Here is a 27,862-nt window from a genome sequence, read left to right as displayed (position 1 = left end):
GGCGTTGCTGACGACGCGCGTGGCCGTGGCCGTTTCCTTGGCGGTGGCCGTGGCCGTGGCGGTGGCGGTGGCTGCGGGCGGAGTCGCCTGTGGTCCGAGCGCCTGCACTGAGGTAAGAAAGGCCCTGGCGTCTTAGCCAGGGCAGCGCCTCCACAGAGCTCACCTTCCGGGGCCCTTCCTCCTCTCGCTCTTCCCTTTTCCCGCCCTGCTCTTCAGGCCGGGCCTGTGAAGGCCGCTCTCTCCGGCGCTCAGACCGTTGGCGGCCAGCGCTCGCCGCTCCGACACCTCTCGCACCTGTTTCCAGTGTGTTCTAGGGAACCCTCTGCCCCGCCTGCCCGTATTGGCTCCCATCGCTGGCCCCTGCCTGCGTTGGAAAAGGGGGTTTCTCTCCTCGGTGTTGGCTGTAGGGAAGGGAATCCTCACCCGAGGGAGGCCTCCAGCCCCCTTAAGAGGTCACAGAGCAGCCTCACGCTCCGCTTCTTCCCGTCATGGCCGCCTGAGGGAAACCTCCTGCTAACCCTCAGGACGGGGCACGTTGTTCATGGGACACTGCGCTCTCACGACGCCAGGCTCTCAATGCTGTGGTCACTGGGAATACAATGACTCTCACTGATCGTTATGCCAATCCAGTGGTCACTACAGCGAGGTACCAGACTCCAACTATCACTTCTATTTCTAAGCAACTTTAAGTCCTGTTATTATTGCCATAGAATAGGAGAGAAGTGCCTTGCAGTTGTGTGAGGAGCCAAAGGAAACCTTGCCTAAATTAATAGACAGGACCTGAACACAAAACACCATTCCAGAAGATTCCTAGGTGACTGGTTTCAGACAGCGGTAGCTTTGCCCCCCCCCCCCCCCAAGTTCATTTAATAACTTAAGGTGAAGGAGACGTCTAGTAGAAAAGATTGAAACTTATTTAGCACCCAGCAGTGTTAGATCAGAGGAACAAAAGTGCCCTGCCCTTTCGGTAATATTTTTTTAAGAACTGGGAGGAAGAGCGCAACACCTTATATTTTTCATCCAAATATGTAATTAATAGTATTGTATCTTTACTGGCCTTCTCTACTGTTAAATATTATCAAAACCTAACACTACGTCAAAAACAGGCTTTTGCAGTAACCCTTAAAATAGACTGAAAGGTTGTCACTGAAGCTAGCACATGTACATGACTTAACTATCACTAGGCCTAGATTTCGTTACACTAGTATGAATTAGGAGTGGGTGATAAAATGCTTCAAACTGCAAATAATGATATAATAAAGGGAAATATGTTTGGACATCACTAAGGGTTTCCTTTGATGAACATGTGCCAGGCTCCTGCACCAAGTAGTGCTGAAGAAGGACACAGCCCACTGGTTCCTCCCAAGGGGTTGAGGAGGAGGTTGAGTGTGGACGGCTCAGAACCTCTCCTAGTCACTGGAGAAAAAGCACACTGAGTGGCTGGGGAGTCTTGTCCAAGCAGGATCTCACTTTACTGTTACAGGCAGTTGCCTATATAGTGTTGAGAAGGTGTGTGGGGGATTCTAGGATGGGGGGGAGAGGTAAGGGCCAGTAGCATACTGTGACTTTTGAGATAATTGGTTCTGAGCACGGGGCGGGTACTCTTGACTCCCTATGCAGAAGTAGCAGGCCAGAGGCCATTTGGCACCCTGCTGAGTCATAGCTGGCCAGAGGTAGATACCAAACTAACTTGGCTTAGAAAGTTCAACTAGGCCTCACCCCCGGGCTTTTCAAGGCCCAAGTAACATGTGTGTCTTAGTTCAACAACGTACTAAAGTTGTTCTGGCTATCATTTGATACATTTCACTGCTAATCCATTAAAACATGCCTTTTCCTTCCCTAGCATTTGCTGTGAGAGTTTTGCTGTCAGCATTGAAGGCAATTACAGTATGTATTACATCTGATTTTAAACATATAAATTGTTTATATGTATTTGATGTTTGTTTTGTTTGCTTTTCGTTGTAAAAAGTTCAAGTGTCACTCTGAATTTGAATGGAAGAAAAGGTCTGCATGGTATTCATGTATATATATGATCAAACTTGAAATAATATATGTTATTGTGTATCATTACATATGACACCACCACCCTTTATTCATGGTCGATCTCATCAGAGATAAGGTACGTGAAATTTAAGTCATTAAAGAGGTATCAAGGGCAGGTGTGCTATTATATACATGCACACCAAACTCTGGGGAGACTGAGGCAAGAGGATTAGAAATTTGAGGGCAGGCTGAGGAACATATCAAGATTCTGTTTCAAAAACAAAAACAAAATAAAGTCAATATTACAAGCTTACTGGCAGATTACATATGAGTACAACTCTCACTGCTATCCTTATAATCGCCTTCAGGGAGATGTTGATAGATACTGAAATAACTCAAAATTCACAAATTCAGGGCTGGTGAGATGGCTTAGCGGTACAAGCACTTGATTTCAAACACTAAGGACCCATGTTCACTTCCTCAGTACCCACATATGCCAGAGGCACCAGGGGAAATTAATTTGTTGCTCATTTACAGTGGATAGAATACCTGCCATGCCCTTTCTCTCTCTCTCCTTTCCCCTTACCCCCACCCCCAATCAATCCTTGTACTCAGAAGGTAATATAGGATGAAGACTGTGAGTTCCCGGCTATATCATATATTCTAGGTCTAAGTGTGTTAGAGCTTGATTCTACCTTGAATAGTAAAACAAGAACAACAACAACAACAACAACAAAAAATCTTTGAAGCCAGGAAAGTAGACTGCTAAGTGCTCACCCCAAAGAGATTAACCAAGTGCTTTCTAAGGCTCAGGAAACATTCATTCTAGAAGAGTTGAAAGAATATCATAGCCATAGTGTAGGAAGTATATTTTGTCATATTGTCTATACACATTCACACACACATGCACACACACACATACACCACAGAGAGAGAGAGTGACAGAGAGAGACAGAGAGATAGAGAAGAAAGGGAGGAAACAGGTACATTCATGTTCCCACAGTGAAAGCTGGTAATTCCTCTGAAGTGGGGGATTAGTGCAATGAAGTGGAAGAGAGGGAGCATATCCGTATATACCCTTGGACATAGGACCAGTATGCAAGATATTCATACACCACAGTTCTCAGCTTATAAAATATGCGTAAGGCACTGGACATAACTTTCTTGTACAATTTTTGCCTAGCAGGCTTAATGTTGCCTTAATTCCTAGCAACTAAATAAGTGGTATGTTTTTTCACCTAGAAAAGGAGATTAGAGTTTAACTACATTACCAAGAACCAACACTAAAACTTTCTGGTAGTTCTCTGACCTATGCCCCTATATAGGCAGTTACATATAAAGTGTGTGACTCATACGTTTTGTCCAGTGTACCAGTTGTTGACATGGTCTAACATTCACTAGTAATGGGAGGGATTAAATGAATGGAAACAACATAATTTGATCGGTAAATGTTCCCTGTGTATTCTGACACTACAATACACTACAAAAATGGAAATGATTGCTGGTTATATAGTAGTCATAGTGTAGGAAGTATATTTTGTGATGTTGTCTATACACCCCCCCACACACACACACACAGACAGAGAAGTGGGGGAAGGATAACTTGTACATTCATGATCCTACAGTGAAGGCTGGTAACTCCACTGAAGAAGGGGATTAGTGCAATGAAGTAGAAGAGAGGGGGTATAACAGTATATACCCTTGGACATAGGGCCAGTGTTCTCAGTTTATAAAATAAACTGATGCTGGACTGGTAACATGGATTACCAGTGAAGGCATTAACTTGAGTAGCCTATTGACCTTGGATCAATTTTCCTGACCCACGTAGGTGAGATGCACAAGGAGGCACATGCATCTAGAATTTGCATGCAGTGCCGGAAGTCCCTAGCACACCCATTCTACCCATTTATCTGCTCCTCTCACTCTCTCTCAAATAAGTGAAATAATAATTAAAATATATAGCAAAAGAAGAATTTTTCTTGAATCATAAGCTCTCCAATCCCCTAGGACTTTTTCCCTTCCTATTCATTCTGGTCTTCAAGTCATTTCCTTGATAATTTGCCTCAGGATTATGGTTACCAATTAATCCCATGCTTACTACTCTTCCAGCAAATGTATCTTTTCCATTTCCACACTGAGTTCTGCTCTCCATTTCAGGTTCCTGATTTATATACTTTTTACCAAATGTGAATTGTTTATCTTACTTTTTTCCTTGTCTTCATAGGTGGTAGGAGTATTTTGCTAGTTTGCCACCTGTCCTCACAGAGAGTGTGCTTAACCATTTAATTTACCACCATTCACAAAGTTTAACTTGTAAGGTTCAGCCTGTTAACCTTATGTATATTAATGACAGTTTCAATAATATGGTATAGGTTAGTGCCTCTTCCCCCCCCAAGCCCCCCCAACACACAACAGTCCTTTCTGTGTGCTGTTGTTTTAGACTTAGGAGGTTCTCCCTATTGTTTTTGTTTTGTTTTATTGTAATTTCATCACTTTTGAAGATACTTTCTTTTTCTTTAGACAGTTTGGTAGGGATTAAAGAACTTTTTTTCTCCATTGAAGTCCAAATGTGGAAAGGAAACTTACCTATCTGTTTAAAGGAATGGGATCATTTATGAGTTACCTAGGGTAACCAGCAATACTTATAGGAGTAAGTTAAAACAGAAATTTTAAAAAGTCTATGCACTAATACATCTGATCTTTTATAGAATGTAGGTGACACAGAGAGTTGTGTATTGCATTTGTTCATGTCATAAATTCCTTGTAATAGGAATGCTTAATTATCCTCACCTTTTTCTGGGACCAGTTGGATTGGGGAGTGTTTGCAAGGGGAGTGGGCCAAAGTGGACAGAGTGGCACACTAGTAGCAATTCAAATGTTAACTTGGCGGTTGGAAATGGTAGTTGGAGTGGCTATAGAACTTAAATGATCCTAATTATCATGTTTTGAAAATAAAGGAATGATGTTTAATTTACACTTATCATTAAGTAAAGGTAGTCAGCAGAAAGTACTATGAAACAGTAACTGAAACTTCACTGATACCACTCCTGATTCTCCTGAGCTTGTTTTCTTTCAATGATAGCCCAGAGGATTTTTTTAAAAATTAGAATTGGGAATTATTTTTAAATTATTTATGTACACAGTGTCTATAAAGTCATGTTGATGATATTGTCAGCCTGCTCCCTCTTCTCCCTGATTTACAGATACTCTCCTCTTAGCACGTTATGGGTCGTGCATTGTAGGGTTAGCCATCAGTAATGGGTAAGAGTCAAGGTCTCTGTACATAATGATCCAACATGTGGCTCTAATATTCTTTCAGCCCCCTCTTGTGCACATTTTCTTTAGCCATGTTGGCTAAAATCTGCTTCAGTGATGAAATCCTGGGAGCCTCAACTCCTACCATACCAGATATCTAGAGACACAATATGTTATTCTTATTGTTACATTTTCATTATTTATGTTTGGTTTTTCTCAGTTTCTATTTCCCTAGGAAGTTGTTATTCTAGTTCAGGAAGACCTGGAACTCCCTATCTAGCTCAGGATCCCTTGAGCTAAAATGATCCTCCTTCCTTGGCTTCCAGAGTACTGCAATTAACAGCATGCCTCACCACTATAAATATTTTCATTTGCAATTTTTAAATCACCCTTTATTTCAATGTTATGTTTTATTTAGACTTATTATTTTGTATAGATTTTATTGAAAATTCCAACAGGCCCATAATGGGGTAATCGCATAAGGTTCTACTCTGCTTTATACTTAACTGTGCTTCCCTCTCTCTGTCAGTGGAATCTCCAGACCCCGAGAGACTATTACAGTGCCCTTATGATAAAAAGCACCGCATCAGGGCCTGCAGGTTTCCCTATCACCTTATCAAGTGCAAAAAGGTAGGCTAACTTTTTGTTTGTAATTCATCCTCTCATTACATTTGAAGTGCTTCACATGTCTAGATTTTAGATGGTATGGAGGCATATGTCTTTAATCTGGGCACTTAGAAGTGTCACTGTGTGTACAGGGACAGCACGTCCCTGGAGATGCCCTATCCTGAATTGTTAAAAGGTCAAACACAAACAAAAAAAGGAGACATCTGTAAAGTACAAGTAATTTTAACTTAAATGATTTCTTTCTTCCCACTTCCTGGCCTTATTTCTCTTTTACTGCTCCTTTCCTCCCTTTCTCCCTGCCCTCCTTCATTTACTTATGAGTGTGGTTTAGTTTATATGCAAACCAGAGCATCTGGCCACTGCAGCAGGTCTCCAGACATATGTGTCTGGCTTATCATAGGTACTGAGGAATCAAAGCTAGGCTGTCAGGGTTTGCAAGAAAGTATCTTTAACTGCTGCTCCATCTTCCCAGCCCCAAACGGAAATGTTTAAATGAGTGTCAAAGTGGTTCGGTGAGTCTATTTTTGTTAAATACCAACACTTAGAGAAAGGGAATACATCAGTATTTTCTCTTTGGTTTTCTTCCCTCAACTGGTGGCAGTCACATCCTTTAAAAACAGTGTCTCTCAAGTAATCTTTTGTACGTATTTCTATTTGAGATGGGAAAGAATGGGCATGTCATAGCCTTTGTCACCTGCCTCCCAGGTTGGTCTAAAACTCACAGTGTTTCTCCAGCTTTGGCCTTGTGAGTGGTGGAATGTAAGGCATGTGTCACCACACCTAGCAACCTTAGTTTGAGCCAGGATTTCTCACTGAACCTGTAGATCTTAGAGTGAATTAAACTCAGTGGATAATATGCCCTAGGATCTCTTCTCTCCACCTCCCAATCTGTGGGATCATGTGCCATCATTTTCCTCTTACTAAAATGTTGGTCATCCATACAAGATAATATATTTTCATCAAATCCACTCAACCATTACCCTCTGTTTTCCTGTCCCATTTTCACTTTTCCCTGGTCTCTTCCCAAATAAACAGACTTCTGCTTTCAGAAGAGAGAGAATGGATATGATGGGCAGGCCAGGGCTCCAGCCATTTCCAGTTGTCTTTAGATGCATGGAGGGGGGAGGTTGTAGGGGGGGAGGAGGGAGGGAGGGAGGAAGAGAGGGGTAGAGGGAGAGAGAGAGTGTGTTGATGAATTTAATTTGTGTTCCTTTTAATTTGTGTTACTCACGATATGAGCATGAGTGAGAAGCTTTTTTGCAGCGTAGGGTCAATGAGTAGGTGGCCAAAACCACATCTTTCATGTGGTTTTTTTTTTTTTTTTTTTTTTCCGATGTAGGGTCTTGCTCTAGCCCAAGCTGACCTGGAATTCACTATGGCATCTCAGGGTGGTCTCAAACTCATGGCAATCCTCCTACCTTTGCCTCCCAAGTGCTGTGGTTAAAGGTGTGTGCCACCATACTGGGCTTGTTAGTGCATTTTTAATTGCTGGTACATTTGCCAAAATATTTGGTTGATAATAGTAATTTTTTTGGTTTTAGTTTAATACAGGAATATTTTCCTATAAGCTATTCCTATCATCTGAATTTTCTGTTTACTTTAGATAACTAATGCAAATATCAAATTGTTGAAAGTCTCTTTACATTACTGAAAAAAGTATTCGTGCATTAATCTAAAAAATAATCAGTCTTCTATATCCTCTGTAGCCAGCTACATTATTTTATTATTTTATTTTTATTAGCTTTTTATTCAGCAAATGCAGGCAGTATGGTATCATTACTGGGCTCATCCGTGACCTACCCCTTCCCCATTGGCCCCTCTTTTTAAGGTATATGGGTCATGCATTGTGGAGTTAGCCCATAGTTATTGGTACAATAAATGTCTGCATATCATGACCCAACATGTGGCTCTGACATTCTTTCTGCCCCCTCTTCTGCAAAATTTCCCTGAGCCATGTTGGGTTCATTTTTGTCTGCTTCAGTGATGAGCTGTTGGGGGCTTCTGGGGCTCTGGCTCTCTGATCTGGTAGGAGTTGATTTTTCCCCCTTGTTCTGGTATCTGATTCATCAGGAAAACAGCACCCTTGCTAGTTTCACCAATTTCAGCAGGGGCCCTCTTGAGGTATGATGGGGTGGCTCTGTACTTAGAATCGGCATCTTTCTGAAAAAGAGAAGTAGATTCTCCAGTGGAACGTAAGTTAGCTCCAGGACAAATGAATAACCCTTACTTTTTTAATATATCGTTTAATAGGTTTAGGTAATCTTGTAGCCCATGATTGATGGTACCTTGATATTGGAGAGAGGGCTTATGTTTGGATATGATTTTGACTTGTTTGCGAGCTCCAGCTATGTGTCCCATACCACTGAGGGGATCAGTTAGCCAAATTAAGAACAGCTGATTCCCCACCATGGCTGTATGCCACTATTGCAGTTGTGTGTACATCACGACAGGTTGCTTGTTGCTAAGTAGGCTGCACCATGAGTTGGTTGGACAGGTATTGGTCATTTCCCCAAGTCGCCCATGTAGCACCTACTGGCACAAGATAAGCTGATGTCTGGGGACTGGCTCTCTCCTGGCTTCCAGCCATGCCGTTCCATTTTACGTGTCAGGTACATATGGTGTCTTCAACAATAGGGTCTTACAACTAACCTTTGGTGGGTCATCAAGTACTCCAACAGGAATCTGTCTGTCTTTTAGGAAACCTTGTAAGTTTCTCTGATCAAAAGCTCATTGTGGATGATAGCCCCATGCTGGTACTGGGAGTTACAGTTCAGTGCCCACTAAGAAAATAAGGAAAAGTATAACTAATATACAAGATTTAGAGAGGAGTGGGGGTAGAGAGAGATAAGGAGGGAAGATGTAGAAGGTTTAGGTTAGAGTTGATACTACCCTCTCCAGTGTCTTGTGGTTCAGGTGTTTCCTGTAAGGGCCTGGTCTGACTTTTTGGAAGTAGAATTTTATGGTACCATTGCCGTTTGGTTCCAGATTACTGTTTTCCACCCTTTAATACCCTCCCCATCCTCCCTATCCATCCTATTGTCTAGTCCATGAGGTGCTTGCTGGATATGTAAGGTATCTTGGGTAGATTCAGGTTAGGTGCTGTAGGTGAGTGAAACTATGTGGCCATTTTTTTTTTCTGTGATTGGGTAAGTTCACTGAGAATGATCAGGTGCAGGTTTAACCATTTTCCTCAAATTTAATGTCATTCTTTTCTTACTGCTATATAGAATTCCATTGTGTAATATACCACATCTTAGTTATCCATTCTTCTGGTATGGACATCTGGATTGATCCCAGCTCTTAGCTATTACAATTTGAACCACTACAAACATAGTTGAGCAAATCTCTCTGGCCTGTGGTTGGAAGGTTTTAGGGTAGATGCCCAGTAAGGGAATAACTAGGTCTGTTGGTATCTCTATAGTCAACTTTTTCAGGAGTCTCCATATTGCTTTCCAGAGTGGTTGTACCATCCTACATTCCCACCAACAGTGTATGAGTGTTCCTACTTCTCCACATCCTTGCCAGAATTTATTTTTGTTTGATTTTTTGATGTTTACTATCCTTATTTGGGTAAATTGGAATCTCATGGTTGTTTTAATCTGCATTTCTGGGAGGATTAGGGATGATGAACATTTTCTTAACTGTGTGTTTGCCATTTGTGTATCTTCCTTTGTGAATTGCCTGTTTAACTCTGTGTCCCATTTTGTGAGTGGGGTGTTTGACTTCTTATGGTTTAGATTCTTTAGTTCTTTGAGATTCTAGAGATTAGGCCTCTATCAGTTGAATAACCCGCAAATATTTTCTCCCATTCTCTGGGTAATCTATTGGTTTGCTTATTGTATGCTTGTCTGTAAAGAAACTCTTCAGCTTCATATGATCCCATTGGTTGAGTGAGTTTTTAAGGTCATGAGCTATTGGGGTTTTGTTCAGGAAGTCTTTTTCCATTCCTATGTCATGGAAAGTACTTTCTAAATTTTCTTCCAGTAGTATTCGAGTTTCTGGTCTTATATTGAGGTCTTTGATCCATTTGGATTTAAGTGTAGTGCAGGGTGAAATGTGTGGATCACGTTTCAGTTTCCTGCATGATTATCCAGTTTGTGCAGCACCATTTGTTGATGATAGTGTCTTGTTTGCAGCCTATATTGTTTGGGCCTTTGTCAAATATCAAGTAGCTAGAGTTGTTTGACCCAAAGCCCAGGTCCTGAAGTCTATTCCCTTGGTCTATACTCCTGTCTTTTTTTTTTTTTTTGCCAGTACCATGAAGTTATTATTACTATGGTTTTGTAATATAGCTTTAGATTAGGAATGATGATGCCACCAGAGGCATTTCTTTTGCTGAGGATATGTTTGGATATGCGAGGCCTTCTGACTCTCCATATGAACATTGAGATCATCTATCTCTGTGAAAAACACTGTAAGGATTTTAGTGGGAATTGCATTAAATGTATATATTGCCTTGGTAGGATTGTCATCTGCACAATGTTAATTTTCCCTATCTAGGATCATGGGAAGTCTTTCCATTTTCTCAAGTCCTCCTCAATTTCTTTTTTGAGGTTTTTCATTGTATAGATCTTTCACTTCCTTGATTAATGTTATTCCAAGTTATTTTATTTATTTTATTTTGTTTTTTGTTGCTATTGAAAATGGGACTTATTTCTTATTTCTTTCTCTGTATCTCTGTCATTTGCATGTAGAAATTCCACTGGTTTTGTGTATTGATTTTGTAACCTGATACTTTGCTATAGGAGTTAATCACCTTCAGGAGTTTTGGGATGGAGTCTCTTGGGTCTCTTAAATATACAACCATGTCATCAGCGAATAGAGCTAACTTAACATCTTCCTTACAAATTGTATCCCTTCTCTTTCTTTGTCCTGTGTTATTGCTTTAGCTAGGACTTCCAGTACTATATTGAAAAGCAGGGGTGAGAGAGGACAACCCTGTCTTTTTCCTGATCATAATGGGTATTCCTCCAGTCTCTCTCCATTATGTATATTTGGGCCTTCAGAGCTTTGTATATTGCCTTTATTATGTTAAGACCTGAAACAACCATGCCAGTTCTCTCCAATGTTTTGATCATGAAATGATGTTGTATCTTGTCAAAGGCCTTTTCTGCATCTATCAAAATGATCATGTGGTTTTTAATGTTTAATCTTGTTTATGTGGTGTAATACATTGAAAGATGTATGTTGAACTACCCTTGTATTCCTGGGATGAATCCCACTTAGTCAAGTTGGATAATGCTTTTGATGCATTGTTGGATTCGGTTTGCAAGGATTTTGTTCAGTATCTTTGTATCTAAGTTCATTAGGGAAATAGGCCATTAGTTTTCTTTTCTTGTGGCATCTCTGCCTCGTTTTGGAATTAGGGTGATACCAGCTTCATAAATGGAGTTGGGTGCTTTACCTGTTCTTCAATTGTGTGACACAGTTTTAGGAAGATTGGTTTGAGTTCTTCCATGAAGGTTTGATAGAATTCAGCTGAGAAGCCATCTGGTCCTGGACTCTTCTTTTTGGGGAGGTTTTTTTTTTTTAATTACTTTTTCAATGTCCATGAGTGTGATGGGTTCATTGTGGTGATTAATACGCTATGAGTTTAGCTTTGATAGATTGTATGTATCCACAAATTTATCCATGCCCTTCACATTACCCAGTTTTGTGGTGTAGAAGTTTTTTTTTTTTTTAATTTTTTGTTTATTTTTACGTATTCATTTGAGAAAAACAGACAGACAGAGAAAGAGGCAGATAGAGAGAAAGAGATAGAATGGGCACGCTAGGGCTTCCAACCACTGCAAACATCTGGGGTTTGTTTGCGGTGTAGATGTTTTTGAAATAAGTTCTGATGATTCTCCCAATTTCACTTATGTCTGTTGTGATCTCTCCTTTTTCATTTTGAATTTTGTTAATTTGAAGCTTATCCTTTTTTTGCTTGGTCAAATTGGCCAGGGGTTTGTCAACCTTACTTATTGTTTCAAAGAACTAGATCTTTTTTTTTTTTTTTTTGTCAATTGTCTTAATTTTTTCCTTGGTTTCCAATTCATTAATTTCTGCTCTAATTTTAATCATTTCTTTCCGTGTGGAGCTCTATGGATTGGACTTTGCATGTTTTTCTGGTGCCTTTATGTGGATGGTTAGGTTATTGATTTGGGATCTTTCTGTCTTTTTTATGAAGGCATTGAGTGCTATCAACTTTCCCCTGAGGACCCTCTTCATTGTGTCCCATAAGTTTTTGTATGATGTATTCTCATTGTCATTCAATTCCAGGAATTTTCCAATTTCATTTTTTATTTCATCCACCATCGATTTGTTGTTTAAAAGCATGCTGTTAAGTTTCCAGGTGCCATTGGGATTCTTGATTGGTCTTTTGTTGTTGATTTCTAGCAATATAGTATTGTGATCTGATATCATGCATGGAATTATGTCAATCTTCCTAAATATGTGGAGGCCCTCTTTGTGACCCAGTATATGGTCTATTTAAGAAGAATGTTCCATGGGCTGCTAAGAAGAATGTGTAGTCTGTGGATTTGGGATGGAAAGTTCTGTAGATGTCCGTTAGGTCTAAGTGCTCTATGGTTTTGTTGAGCTTTCTTACATCCCTGTTGAGTTTCTGTTTGGATGATCTGTCTATTACTGATAATGGTGTGTTGAAGTCCCCAGCTATGATGGTGTTGGTGGTTATTTCTGTTTTATTGTCAAGTAGGTTTTGTTTTATGAACTGTGGTGCCCTGGTGTTTGGTGCATACATATTTATGATTCTAATATCCTCTTGAGGGATCGTTCCCTTGATGAGTAGGAAGTAGCCTTCTTTGTCTTTTTTGATTATTTTGGTTTGAAGTCTATTTTATCTGATATTAATATAGCAACACCTCCTTGTTTCTTATTCCCATTTGCTTGGAATATTGTCTTCCACCCCTTTACCCTGAGGACATGTCTGTCTTTAGTGGTGAGGTGGGTTTCTTGAAGGCAACAGATTGAGGGGACAAATTTTTTGATCCATCCTGTCAGCTTGTGTCTCTTGATGGGTGAATTAAGGCCATTAATATTTAGGGTGATGACTGTGAGATTTGATTTGATCCCTGCCATATTGTGATGGTAGATGTGTGTTGGTGTTTTCATGGCCTTAGAATTTTTTTTTTGTGCTTACTCTGGGTTTGGTGGTTGTGATCTGGTTCTTGTAGGCATTTGAGTTTGGTTTTCATTTCTTCTTTGTGGAGAATTTCCTGAAATACTCTTTGTATGTTTAGTTTTGTGTTCATATAATTGTAAAGCTGAGTTTTGTCACAGAAAGTTTTTCTTTCACCATCTGTTATGAGGGATACTTTTGCTGATAGAGTAGTTTGGGTTGGAATCCATAGGTTCTTATACATGGAGAGTTTCACTCCAGGCCTTTCTAGCTTTCAGGGATTCTATTGAGAAGTCTGAAGTAATTCTGATGGGGATACCTTTTAAATTAGTGTGTTGTTTTTCCCTAGCTGCTTTTAGGATTTTCTCTTTGGTGTCAATGTTTAGAGTCTTAATGATAATATGTCGTGATGAGTTTCTCCTTTGGTCCAGTCTGTATGGAGTTCTGTTGGATTCTTGTATCTTGATGGGCCTTTCTTTTAAGAGACTGGGGATGTTTTCTTCAATTATTTTGTTAAATAAGTTCTCCATGCCTTTTCTGAAATTCTTCTCCTTCTGGTATTCCCATGATTCTGATATTAGGATGCTTAAGTATATCCCACAATTCCGTCATGTTCTGTTCGCAGGAACTTTTGAACTCACTTAAGTTTTTGAACTCTTGAACCCATTCTTGCATCTTCTCTTCCAGATCAGAGTTACTCTCCTCCACTTGACTGACTCTATTCTTGAGAGCCTCAACAGAGTCTTCGGACTTTTGGACTTGTTCAATTAAGATTGCATTTTCTACTACTTTTCTATGTATCATTTCCATCACTCTGTCAAGCTCCCTTTTCACTTCATTTTCTGATTTTCTTGATGAATCTTGGAATTCATCCTTGCATTTCTGTATGTCTTTATTTACTATGGCCAGCTGATTTTTAAGGTCCTCTTTTTTTTCACTCTCCCTTAAACTCTTAAGAGATTTATTCTAGCTTAGTGATGGTAGCATCCACACAATTATTGGTCCTTTGTTGCTTTCCTGCAAGTTCTATCAGTAGGTTGGTCATGGTTGCATTGCCCATAGCTTCAATTTTATGTTCGGATACTAATAACTCTTCTATGTTTTGGTTAGATGCATTCATTGTAGGACTGGGTGGTCTATCTGGGTTTTCTTGCATTTGATTTTTCATGTTATTCCTTTGCTCTGTGGCCTGCCCATGACAGTGTATGGCAGGTAGGTGGGTGGAATAGCCTAGGCTCTAGCAATGGGAATCTGAGGCAGACTGCGGGAGGTGCCAAGCAGCCTGGGCTTTGGCTCCCACTTGCCAAAGCTGTCTATCTACTACCTGACAAGGACGCCAAAGTTGCCTGAATTCTCAAGAGGCAATGTGTCAAGCTTGGAGGGGGACTAAGGTACCAAGCCCTGAATCAGCCCAAAATGTGGCTGAGAACACTGGGTCCTGGAAACAGTCTGTGCTTGTCCGCCACAGGAGAATATAGGATGGCAGCCGCCTGCAGACAGGTGTGTGGGGGGGTGCACCTTAGCTGGTAAAAGCGAGAGACACAGTCTGGGCTTGTGTGGCAGTTGCTGTGGGACTGGGCTTGCTGAACAGTAATGTGGGCAAGTGTGCAGAGCAGTTTAAGCTTCCGCAGGCAGGGATCGATTGGTATGCAATTGGAGCGTGCAGGAAGGCCCAGTGGCTGTGGGGGCGTGGAGCTTCAGCAGAGGGGCACGATGGCTATTAGGTGGTAGGGGTGATCTTTCCGGCCACAAGGGGATCCACGATTCTCTGTCCCCCCCAACACCCCTTCCCGTGCCCTCCCACTGACAAGAAGACCCAGAAAAGCCTTAATGTCTTGCCTTTCTTTACCTGGGATTTGCAGCACAGCTAGGTGGTCACCATCTTGGCTGGAAGTCCAGAGGCTACATTATAAATAGATATTTTCCTATAACATATACTACAATAACAAGAATAGTGCAGCTATGCATTTGTGTTGCTTTCTGGAGTTATGGTTCATCATGAATATCACCTTTTATAGACATGCACAGAACTTGACCATTACATGTTTTACTTTCTCAATGGCCCTTATGATACTAAGAAAAAATATTAGCAGATACACTTCAAATTGATTACTTACCTCTGTATAATCATAGAGATTTGTTGTTCATTTTGACAGTCGTTAGAAAGATACTTACATTTTGATGGTTTTGAAATATTTTTTTTTACATTCTTTGTATGAATAAATAGTTCCATCTTAATTTTCTATTAGGGATATACCAACTATAGTTGAGTGCACATTTTTGGGGGAACCTGAGAGGAGTCAGTAGCCATAAAAGGCTGATATATTCTTCTTGGCTTCAAGAAAACTAAACAGTTAACTGATTCCTTCATTTTGATTCCACAGAATCATCCTGATGTTGCAAAACAATTGGCTACATGTCCATTCAATGCTCGTCACCTGGTTCCAAGGGCTGAACTCAGTCATCATATCTCAATATGTGATGACAGGTGTTGTATAGAGCAGGATGTGGGTAAGCCTGGCTAGTTCAAAGGTTCCACAACTACAACTGACTCATTCATGTGTACATTGTGCTATATTGTGAGCAGAATTCTGCTTTCATCTTTTAAAACACAGTATATTGTCTTATCTCCAAGATTTTTATAAGTTCGGTGATCAGACTGTTTTCCCTTTTAAACAGCCTGCTTCATATTCTTGGGGCTGGTTATGAGATAAGTTTGTAAAAGGCTTGACTGATATATGCACAAAGTTCCTATTTGATCCTCAGCATTAAATGAATCTGATGGGAACATATTTTCCTGTAATTACAGCACTCAGGGTGGAAGCAGGAGGACCAAGGAACTCGAGGTCATCCTTGGCTACACAGTGACCTTGACACTAGCCAGTACCAAATGCTGTCATCTCAATACATACATATATTTATTTCTATATCTAGGTATCTTAGCTGTATCAATGTCTATATGTTTTTTTATTGCCATGTATATGATGTTTGTCTTTGTTTCTGCTTCCTTTTCTTATCTTGCCAACTTTTGTTCTAACCATGTTTTTAACAAAACTGCCTTGTAAGGTGTAATACCTTTTGCACAATAACATGTCTCCCTTTATGTATAAATTTCTTGTCTTGCAGTCATTCCCACCAGGAACCCTGGAGAAGAAACTCTGCCTGAGAGCACATTGCTGCACCCTCCTTGTGATGAAGACTGGGATAAAGGTAAATGTCTCTACATCTTTTACATCAGCATATGTAAATCTCAAGCCATTTACCTAAGACAGAAGGAAAATTTTCTTTTTTTTTACCATACCATATTGTTCAAAAGCCTTACTAATTTTCATGGGCCCTCAGTTGAGCTCATTTGTGTCACTAACCAAACATGTAGAATAGCCTGTGCCTCTCAACTGGTAAAATCACTTCTTGACATATGCTTTCTCTTATAAATTCTATTTGATATATGTGTTTGATGTTATGAGGCAAAGGTAATATTATGTATTCTCAGCATTTATATCCTATAATTAAATTCCTACCTATATGTCACATGGGGGGGTAAATGATCAAGTTTTACTTGTATTACAAAATTAGAGGTTGTACTGATCATCTTACAATGAACTATAACTCTGTCTTATGTTGGTTGTCACAAATGAATTTTTGCTTCCTTTGGCAGAATTGGCTGAAGAGAATAACACCACCCCGTTTATCTGGGGCACAACCAGGTTCTGTGACAATAAATGGTAAATGCATTGGTTTTCCTCTCTCCGGTACCTCCTAAACTCTATGTGTTCCATTACAAAAACAAAAGAAAGAAAGGAAAAATAAACAGAAACAAAGAAAGAATTAATGATAGAAAAAAAGGAAAGGGAAAGAATGGAAAGGCAAGAGAAAAGAAAGTCAAGATGTGAGGCAAATCAAGAGACCAGAGTCAAGGAAAGAAGCAAGAGGCAAGGCAAAAGGTTAGGCAAAATACCAGGAGAAACAAGAGGCAAGGAGAGGGAACTCAAGACTAGTGTACAGGCACAGCAAGGAAAGGCAAGAAGGAAGCATGGGAAGCAAGAGCCAAGGCAAGCTGAGGCAAGAGTCAAAGTGATGGAAGAGGAGAATTAATACAAGAGGGCAGGAAAGAGACAAAGCAAGGCTATAGTCAAGGTGAGGCCAGGCAAGAGTCCATTCCAGGAAAGGGGAAGATAAAGGAAGAGACAAAGCAAGGGGCAAGGGAGGCAAGGACAGCTGTGTGGCAAGGCAAGGTATGAGGTGAGACAACATAAGGCAAGGCAAATAAGAAACAATAGCAAGGCAAGAGCCCAGGCAAAGTATGTCCACTTAAGGCAAGAGGACAGGCAAGGCAAAGGAAGAGGCCACATAAGGGAAGAGAATAGGTAAGGCAAAGGGAAGGCTTGCCATGAATCATGGCCAGGAAAGAAGGAGCATAGGCAAAGTGCCAGGGCATGCTACAGTCCTGGCAAACAAGGTGAAAGGCAAGTCAAGAGGCAACGGCATGGCCTGGGAAGAGGTAAGCAAGGGAGGAGGAGAAGCCAGAAAAGGCAAGGGGCCAGGCAAGGCTGTTAGGCAGCATAGAAAGTGGCCAGGCAGGTGACAAGAGGACATATAAGAGACAAGAGGCCAGGAAGGTCCAGAGCCTAGGCATGAAAGGCCAGGGACCTCTATAGGCCAAGCAAGAAGGAAGGTTGTGTAGGAGTTTACGCAAGACAGGCAGGTCAGGAAAGGCGAGATTGAAGGAAGGCAAGAGCGTAGATAGGCAAGAGATCATACAAGGAAGGAGGGTAGGCAAGGCAGTCAAGGCAAGGCATGGTAAAGCAAGTCAATAGGCCAGGCAAGACTACAAGTAAGGCAAGTAAAGAGGAAAGCAAGGCAAGAGAGAAGGTAAGGCACCAGGGAAAATAATGCTAGGCATGAGGCAAGATGAATAGGCATGCGTGGTAAGAGACAGTACAGGGAAAATAAGGCAAAGAAAAGGCAATGCTGCCCAACAGATAAGGCAAGGGGATGCAATGCCAATCAACAGACAAGGCAAAGGGAAAGGCCAGACAACAGGATATGCAACATGCCAGAGAAAGCAAGAGGTGAAGCAAACCAAGAGGCAAGTTTGCACAAGGCTAGCCCACTGAAGGGCACCACAAAGTTAGGGAAGAGGCAGAGTGATTCAAGATGCAAGTTAGGGAAAGGCTGCAGGCAAAGCAATTCAGGAGCATGTCAAAGCAAGAGCTAAGGCAAGGAAAGAGGCAATGCAAGGCAAGTGATAAGGCAGGGCATGTTAAGGCAAGACAAGAGGCAAGTCAAGGAACAAGGTAAGGGAGGATGTAACTCAAGGCAAGACATTCAGGGCATGATGGAAAAGGCAAGTTAAGGCATGGTAGCAGGTGAGGCAAGAGTGAAAGCAAGAAGCAAGTTAATACAAGAGGAAAATAAATAAAGAGGGAAGGCAACAAAGTGGCAATGCAACTCAGGAGGCAAGGCAAGGCAAAGTCCACAATCTTTCCTTGTTGCTGGTGTTTCATTGGTTATATTCAACAGGTAATTTTAGTGGTATTTTTCCCTATTTCTTCTTTCATACACGATCATGGTATTGTTATTGATCAGTGAAAGCACAAAAATGTTACCTTATTGGGTTACAGAGGAGCAGTACTCCTTGTCATTCTTGGTTGTTTTCTTTTGTAAGTTCCTAGATTGTTTCTTTATTGGCAAATAGAATATGAGAGAATGGGAGCAGCAGGACTTCTTACCACTGCAAAAAATGTCTACAAACATGTGCTACTTTGTACATCTGGATTTATGTTATATGGGTGCTGAGGAATTGAACCTGGGAAAGCCAGCTAAGCAACCAAATGCCTTTAAATGTGCAGCCACCTGCCCATAACTGTAGCTGGTATGTTTGTGACTTTTTTTTTTTAACCACATTTTCATTGTTGACCAAGTCTCACACAAAAACTAAAGAGAAGATAAAAGTGAAGCAGAGTTGTGATTCCCTGGCACTCATATGATTACCGATAGATACAGCCAGTGGTTTGCAGTCTAAGGGCTCAGGAGGTAAAGACAGGTTTCCTGGGCCAAAGTGAGGGCGAAGAACTCTGTGGTTTCAAGTGAAGTACCTTGGCAAAGTAAGTAAAGTGAAGAATCCTCAAGGAAGACACCAGTGCCATCCTCCTGTCTCCACACATGCACCCATAAAGGTTTGCACATCGTGTCTCCACAAAAATTCTGAAGCCATTCCACTTAAGTCATTTTTACTCCAGACACCCTGACTCTGTTAGAGGGGAGTCTTTACAATAGTTTGAGATTGGGAAGTCCAGTGTATTCATTGGGTAACAAAAGGAATCATTACTCTTTATACTTACTTTTTATAAGAAGTTCAAACCTCAGATTTCTCATTTCCCAACATTAAACAGAAAAGAATAGTTCCAAAAAAAATTAAGACTTTATCTGGATTTGAAAAGAATAGAATAAAATTGCCTTTTTATAATCTTATTTTTTTTTCTTTTTCCTGTTTGTTTGCTTGTTTCCTTTTGTTTTACTGTGTAGAGTCTCATTCTATCCCAGACTGACAATGAAAGAATAGTCCCACATTGTTCTTGAACTCAGAGAGATTCTCCTACCTCTAACTCCTGAGTACTGGGATTTAAGACATGTACCACAATGTCTGGAAATAGTAGCTAGGCTTTTATCAACTTTCTTTATATTTTGTGAGGCATGGTCTCACTCTAGTATAGGCTGTCCTTGAATTCAGCTGTAGCACACTGTGGCCTAAAGCATGGCAATGCACGCAGCTTCACCTTCCAAGTGTTGGGATTTATGGTGTGTGCTACCATGTACTCTTTGTATTTTATGTTCCCGAACATGAAATTCTAAATTTCTGTTTCAGGGTTACTGAAGTGAGTTGATAATTTTTATTTACTTATTTATTTATTTTGAGGTAAGTTCTTGTTCTAGCATAGGCTGACTTGGAATTAATTATGTAGTCTCAGTGTGGCCTGAAACTCTTGCTGATTATTCTGCTGCCTCCTCAGTGCTATGATTAAAAGTAAGTGCCACCATGACTGCCACTGTTGATAATTTTTAAGGGTATGCTATATTGCCAACAGCAATATAAAAAATCTGAAAGATGAATTCTAACAGTTACAAATGTAAATTTGCCTCAGTATTAAGAGGCTTATATCACCAGATTTTATATTGTATTTATTTGCCATGTATTGTATATGTAGGGTGGGTTGAGGGGAGAGAAAGTGAGTATACATGGGCATGCCAGGGCCTCCATCCACTGAAAATGAACTCCAAATGCATGCATTATTACATTCATCTGGTGATACGGGGTACTGGGTATTCAAATATGAGTCCTTACACTAGTGAAGAAAGAACCTTAGACAATTTTAATGCTTCTCTCGAGGCCTGATATTTGGCATTTTTAATGTGAAGGTATATTATTTTCACAAATGGTGAGTTAATGATCATGCCACTCAACAAGGCAGTGGATGTCATTATTGTTAACCTTAATTTCTACAAAATGAAACTTCTTGGTCCCAAGCTAATGAGTATTCAGAATAGGGAACATTCCAGGGAAGTGGAAATAAAATTCAGGTTGCTTGAAATGGATTTTCATTTCAGATTAAAGAAGGTGGTCTTTCACTGAGATTAAAGTCACATTCTGCGAGATAATGTGGGCCTACCAGAAAAAATTTTGATACGCTGACATAATGGTATTATTCTTCTTTGCTTGTTTATGTAGTCCTGCAAGCAACACAGCTATGGAACATAAAAGTAATCTGGCATCAGGCAAGCAAGTTCCAAAGACTCAGCCATGGAAAAACAGTAAGTAACATGGAGGCAAAATGCTTCAATAGTGTTTCACTGCGTTGGCCACAGCAGAATGTAGGGTGCCTTGCTCCAGTCAAACATGCTGCATTTCGCAGCCAGGTCTCTCCACCCCAATATTACTGTGGTTACAAGTGCACATGACCACACCTAGATGTTTTCTTTGGATTCTGGTGACTTTAACTTGGGAGTTTCAGCCTTCTGGTCTTGGCTGCCATGTCTACAGAGAAAGTACCTACATCAGTCAGCTTTCAAGCCCATGATACAAACTTTCTAGTGTTACTTTGACATCCAAATTCCCTTTAAATCTTTAGTATTACTTGAGCTAAATTTTGAGTGAATAGAAGATTGCCTTTAAACATCTCCTGTTTTATGTATTTTTATTTTCCAAAACAAAGAATTCACTAAATGAGATTCCAAAACAGGACTAGAGGAATGGCTTATTGGGGAAGAATGTTTTCACATAAGACCTGAAGGTCTGATTTTCCTTGAGTTCTGTATCCCAGCATTCACATAAATAGTTGGGTATATCCACCTGCAGGTGTAATCCAAGTCTTTCTGTGGAGTGGAGACTGAAGAATTGGTCAGGCTCCAATATTTTGTTAAATAAGTTCTCCATGCCTTTGGTCTGTATTTCTTCTCCTTCTGTTATTCCAGTGGTCCTAATATTAGGATGTTTAAGTGTATCCCTTAATTCCCTCATGTTCTGTTCACAGGAACTTTTGAACTTACTGAAATTTGTGGACTCTTGATCTTTTTCTTCCATTTTGTCTTCCAGATGAGAGTTTCTATCCTCCACTTGGCTGACTCTGTTCTTGAGAGCCTCTAGAGAGTTTTGGACTTGTTCAATTAAGTTTTCATTTTCTACTACTTTTCTATGTATAATTTCCATCCCTCTCTGAAGCTCCCTTTTCACATCATTTTCTGATTTTCTTGATGATTCTTGGAATTCATCCTTGCATTTCTTTATGTCTTCATTTAGAATGGCCAGCTGGCTTTTAAGGTCTTGAGCCAGCTTGACTAAATATGGCAGTTTCTGTTTCTATGAGACTCCATTTGAAGAAGACAAGCAGAGCTGGGTGTGGTGGTGCACACCTTTAATCCCAGCACTCCGGAGGCAGAGGTAGAAGGATTACCATGAGTTCAAGGCCACTCTGACTCCATAGTGAATTCCAGGTCAGCCTGGGCTAGGGTAAAATCTATCCCAAAAAACAAATAATAATAATAATAATAATAATAATAATAATAATAAAGTAGACCAGCAGGTGAATGGAAGACACCAAAAATTCTCTATGATCTGTGTGAATGTGCACAAGGCATGGTACGTACATACACCTCATACACATACTACCGACCTGGCTTAATAGAGCCAGGAATGTTAGCATATGCCTGGAATTTTAGCACTTGGGAAGCTGATGCAGGAGGATCAGGAATTCAAGGCCCAACAATGCTTCTGTGTTACTGTCGCAAACGCTTGATAGGTAAAGAACTATTTTCCTTAAACTTCAAGTGGTATCCTTTCACTAATTTTGAATTTTTTGAAATGTTACAATATATACAATAAATAATTGGCAATCTGTGTTTTATACACATTGAGAGTGGAGTAACTTTCATTTGGCATGGTATGTTAATGTGGAACTTTTGTGTTCATAGGTGGATATGGACAGTAAATGAACATCTTTCACAAGTAAGTGTTTGACTTACATTTTGGTGCATCTTCAGATGCAAACTAGACTTAACTGGACCTGAAGCATTTTGATTCCAATTTTCTTTCAGATTATGATGCCAAATTAAACCTTGGGATATGTACTTTTTTAAGTATATAGCTTAAATTATGGCCTTCAACAGTAATGAAGTAGCATTTAGTAGGTAAATTAGAATTGTAGCTGGATGGGTGTCTTATGGCTGTAATCTAGCACTTCTCCATTAGGCAGAGGTACGAATATTTCCATGAGTATGCGCGTGTCATGCAACCACACGCTGTCTTCTGAGTCAGGTTATGGTTGAGTCAGACAGTCCCAGAAAAGAACAAACAGGAAGAGGCAGGAGAATGAAAGAGAGAAAGATGAAGGAAGGAGAGAGAGGGAGAAGACAGAAGGGAGAACAAAGAAGAAGGAAAGAAGAAGGAACAATATATGGATTATTGCTAGAAAAGGGTGAACTGTGAATTCCTTTCTGATATGCTTCCCTCGATGATTAGTGATCAGACACCGTAGAATTCTATTTAGTTTCTTAAAGCACCTCTTACAATAAAATCCTAAAAGTTTCTCTATATAAAGTCAAGTATAGATGTTCATGCTTTGAGTTGAACTGTTTGCTCTTATACTATGAAAAGTTATTTTTCTATGAAAGTCATGAGGTGAAAGAAAGTTTGCCATTGTTTGGTATGAATTTTCTTTTTACTTCAGAGGTAGTATCTTACTGTGTACAGGGGCTTTGAACTAAAGATGTTAAAGCTAAAATGTCCCTGAGTACTGAGATTATATAGGGCTCCACTATATCCAGCAATTTTAAATCATCTTAATTAAAATAAATGAAGCATTTTTTGAAGAATTTTAACAGAATTCTCTAGCTGTTTGGAAGGATATAATAGAAGTAGAAGTATGATTTATTCCTTAAGGAGCAAGTATGAAAAACTATATGTTCAACAGTTAAAGCCACATCCTCACAAAGCTTTATATCCTGGGCTTGATGCCTCAGTACCTATATGACCTTATACATACATGGGTCCTGTGAATCTGGATTTCATTGTGGTAGCAGTAATCTGTTGCATGCCTTGATCTCTCTTTCTCTCTCTGTATTTGCAAATAAATAAACAAAAATAAAAGGCTGGTTGTGGTGATATAAAACTAATCTCAAAAGCAGGGATGTACAAGCAGGAGGGAAAAGGATTTGAAGATAATCTTTGGCTTTATACATTTGAGGACAGCCTAGTCCACAATAGATTCTCCCATACAGCTTTCAAAAAATTACATGCTGTGTGGGGAGAAAGCTCAGCAGTTAAAGGTTCTTGATGGCAACCTGCTCATCCAGGTTTAGTTCTTCAACAAAACACAGAAATTCAAATGTAAAAGTGGGCACAAGTAACTGCTTTTCATTTTCATTAGCAAGAAATGCTGGCATGCAACATACAAAGACAAAAGAACACAGATCCATGCACAAGGAAGCACAAGCAAGCAGAAAAATGTAAATAAAGATTCATCTTTTCCATGGAATAGTCACTTTAAAAATTATATATAAGCAAACACATATAGATATAATTGCATTAATGAGAAAATAAGGCTACCCGATAAAAGAGTTACTAACATAAGTTGATTGGAATTAATATAGAATTGTTAAAAATACACAGTTCATAGGGTCATACCTCCTCACTTGTTGAAATTTGAAAAGACACAGTTTGACATAAGATGTGTACATTGATGGCTGCATAGATTTTAATTCAGTTAGCAAGGTTCATGTATTCAGTGGTAATAAAGAGGAAAAGTTTTGAAGCCTATTGGTATTCTTTCATTATCCATAATGGACACCCAACGCAGACATTTAGAAGTACCTGGGTTGTATATGTGTCTCAGATATGGCTGGTAATACTCAGTTAAAGGAAGTAAGAACTTTTTTTCTCATTTCCTTACAGATGCCAGAATCTAGAAGAATCTTCCTTATCCCTCCTATCCAAGGATTCTTACTTGCTTTATTCCAAGTTTAATGATATATAAAGTAAACTGCATGATTTTCAAGTTTAAAAGCATCTGCTCTTTTTTTTCCTCTCTATGTCTGTAATGCCAGAGTTGTTTGATCCCAAAATCCTCCTGAACATTGCTGAATTAGACACGTTAACAGTTTAAATACCTACTGTGCAAAAATAAAAGGCCACACCATTCTAGTTACTGAACACATAGTGCTGTACTGTTATCATAAAGGATCTGGCTAGAGTAAACTGGTAACATAGGTTGAAACAAGTACCTGCATTTCTTTACTCTGAGAAACATGGACCAATATGTTTTAAGCAAGTACGACAATGAGACTTTTGTAGTGTGTTGTTGCATGCTTTTCACCCAAGCACAAGGGAGACAAAGTTATGAGGTACCTCCATGAGTTTCAGGCACAGTTCAGGACTACCAAGTGAGCCTCAGTCACCCTGGACTTGAATGAGACACTCAATCACCAAAAAGAAAACAAAAGTGAACCTTTTATGATCCATGCATGGATTCATGTACAGACTTTTAGATGGTGATAGCATTTACACAGCAAAGTGCTACATTCTTATGTGGATATCTTCCTGCCAGAGTATTTTCAATATAGGATAATAATTTTGTATTTATCTCTCCATATTCCAGATGGAAAATATAGTTGCTAGTGGGACCAAGGAGATTGGCCCAGAATATAAATGCATTGGATGTAAAGTCTAATAACTAGGATGAGATTCACACCAAACCAAATAGAGCCAGATTTTGTAGAGCATATGTGTAACCCCAGCATGATGACTCAAGACAGGAAATAGAAATGAAGATCCTTGGATCTCATTGGAAGGCCGCGTCAAGAAGAAAGGTGTGTTTTCAAGAATAACCTGGGCTAGAGATTAAGGCCTTATATCACAAAATAAAAAGAACAGACTGAAATGTAGCTAACTTTGTAGGGTGCTTGCCTTGCATCCACAAAGCCAGGGGTGGAATCCCTAGCATTCATAAGCAAAATGTAATTGTGCATGCTTGTATTCCTAGCAATCGGGAGGTTAAAAAAAAAAAAAAGTAAGAGAATCTCAAGATTATCATCACCCTAGAATGCAGGACACAGTGTTTCCAAACTAACATGAATAAGCCTAGAAAAGATAAAAATTCTAGAGAAATTATGAAGGTTCTGCTTATCTTTTAATATATGTTTTTATTGTCAACTTCTACACTTAAGGAAAACAAACTATAGTATTTCTTTCCCCTCCTCCAGTTTTCCCTTCATAGCTCTGCTCTCTGTCATATCGCCTGCCTTTCTCCATTATTCTCTTTTAACTTAATGTCATCATGTTTTTCTCCTGCTCTGAGACTCTTGTGTAGGTATTGCTAGACATTGCAAAGTGTTGGATATGGAAGCCCAATTCTGTCTAGACAGTTGCATATTAAGAGAGGTACCCTTCCTTTAGCTCTTACGATCATTCTTTGCCTCTTCCCAAACTGACCAAGAGCCTTGGAGGGTGTGAGGTGTTTTAGTGTTGGACACTCCTCCATCCTTTCTTCTCTTTTGGGTCATCCCATTGGTGGTTGCCATCTGAAAACGGATGTTTCTCTAACCAGAAATGTGAGTAGCATTAATCTGTGAGTATTATTCAGTATATGCTTTGGGGCTATTTGGCTACAGAAAAAAATGTGTTTATCCAGACAAAACTAGGCTTTATACTATAAGGGAAGGTCTCCACATACCAGGCACATATTCCTTCCCATATAGTGGGCCTTCAGTCCAATTAGAGAGCAGTTGGTTTCCACCAGAGCAGCCATACAACTATTGAACTCATTCATTCATTTGGCCTATCTAGCCGAACTTGATGTTTCCAGTGTCCACTGTTTTCATTACTGATTTCTTCTATCTCTCATCAGGCTGAATATACTATAGCCTTTTCCATCTTTAGTTGGCTGGCCTAAAGGGAGAATGTTTTGTACTCAGCACCAGCTTGATTTCACAATGAATCTGCCTCTCAAGCATGTGAAGTCTTCAACAATAGGGTCTTGCCATCTATTTCTCAAGGAAAACCAAGGGCCTTTGCAATAGCCTATCATGTTCTGGAGGCAACAGAGACCTCCCTGGCCAACAACTCACTGCAAGTCAACCCATGCATAACTCTGAAAATTTTCTAGAAATTAACTATGGTTTCTGACTGTGACATTATTCAAAAAAGTATATTTTTATATGTATATTTGAAAATATTGAATTTTGATTGAATCTCCTCATGCCCTCTTAGCCTTTTTCTACCCTACCTTCTGGGCCTCTTACTGTTTTTTGTTTTATTTTGTTTTGTTTTGTTTCTTTCTAGGACACACACAAGTCTAAACATTTGTAGCTAGTATCCACATATGACATAGAACATGCAACATTTGGCTTTCTGGCCTGGGTTACCTCAGTATAATCCTTTCCAGATCTACCCATTTCCCTGAAAATTTCATTTTTATTTTAACCACTGAGTAGAACTCATGTTGTAAATGTACCACATCTTTATTACCCATTCATCTGTGTATGGACATCTAGGCGGTTCCATTTCTTACTTATTTTGAATACAGCCGCAGTAAACATGATTGTGAAAGTATCTCTAAGGTAATGAGAAGAGTCACTAGGATATATGCCTAGGATTGCCATAGCTGGATCATATAGAAAATCTATTTTTAGCTGTCTCAAAAACCTCCAAACTGATTTCCACAATCTGTTCCAGATTAAATTCCCACCAACAGTATAGAATGATTCCCCTTTTACTGCATCCTCATTAAACATTTATTGCTGTTTGTTTTCTTGATGGTAGCCATTTTGATGGGAGACAGATGGATTCTCAGGGTAGTTTTAATTTGCATTTCCCTGAAGGCTAAGGATGTAGCACAGTTTTGTAGGTATTTATATGCCATCTGTATTTCTCTTGATGAGAACTATTTAGTTCCATAGCACATTTTCAATAAGGTTGTGATTCCTTATTATTCTGTTTTTGAGTTATTTGTACATTCTAGATATTAATCCACTGTCAGACATGTAGCTGGAAAATACTTCCTCCCATTCTGTTTGTTTTCTCTTTGTTGTATTCAAGGTGTCCTTTGCTGTACAAAAGCTTTGTAATTTCTTGGGAACCCAGTAGTTGATTAGATGTTGTATTTTTGGGTCAAATGTGGCTGTATTCAGAAAGTTAATATACAAATATGTAGAAGGCTTTCCCCTATCTTTTTCTCTAGCAGCTTCAGACTTTCAGGTCTGATATTGAGGTCCATGTTACTATGACTTTGTAATGTGGCATTTTTGTTGCTTAAAATTGTTTGGCTACTTGAAATTTTTTTGTTCTTCCAAGTGAATTTCAGGTTTGTTTTTTCTATTCCTGTGAAG

The 27,862-nt window shown here is 39.6% G+C and overlaps 2 protein-coding genes across 2 annotated transcripts in view; both read left to right on the top strand.

The window, feature by feature from the left end:
* LOC101611007 (spartin) overlaps nucleotides 1-27,862 on the top strand; it is a 565,832-nt gene that overhangs the window by 120,939 nt on the left and 417,031 nt on the right.
* Nucleotides 64-24,468, top strand: LOC123457189 (gametocyte-specific factor 1-like). Its single transcript, XM_045141193.1, has 9 exons — nucleotides 64-112; nucleotides 1,844-1,887; nucleotides 5,768-5,868; nucleotides 15,370-15,496; nucleotides 16,112-16,195; nucleotides 16,644-16,710; nucleotides 20,715-20,797; nucleotides 22,454-22,487; nucleotides 24,432-24,468. Coding segments are annotated over exons 2-8 (480 nt in total). The 5' UTR covers nucleotides 64-112; nucleotides 1,844-1,886; the 3' UTR covers nucleotides 22,471-22,487; nucleotides 24,432-24,468.

The sequence above is a fragment of the Jaculus jaculus genome (assembly GCF_020740685.1).
Source record: "Jaculus jaculus isolate mJacJac1 chromosome Y unlocalized genomic scaffold, mJacJac1.mat.Y.cur SUPER_Y_unloc_2, whole genome shotgun sequence".
Taxonomy (NCBI): domain Eukaryota; kingdom Metazoa; phylum Chordata; class Mammalia; order Rodentia; family Dipodidae; genus Jaculus; species Jaculus jaculus.
The sequence above is the reverse complement of the archived record's forward strand: the minus strand, read 5'-3'. Positions and strand labels throughout refer to the sequence as shown.

Excerpts from the sequence above, each read along its gene's own strand:
- LOC123457189 (XM_045141193.1), top strand. Across the intron at positions 5,869-15,369 it reads ACCTTATCAAGTGCAAAAAG|AATCATCCTGATGTTGCAAA; the intron begins GTAGGCTAACTT and ends TTGATTCCACAG. Across the intron at positions 15,497-16,111 it reads TTGTATAGAGCAGGATGTGG|TCATTCCCACCAGGAACCCT; the intron begins GTAAGCCTGGCT and ends CTTGTCTTGCAG.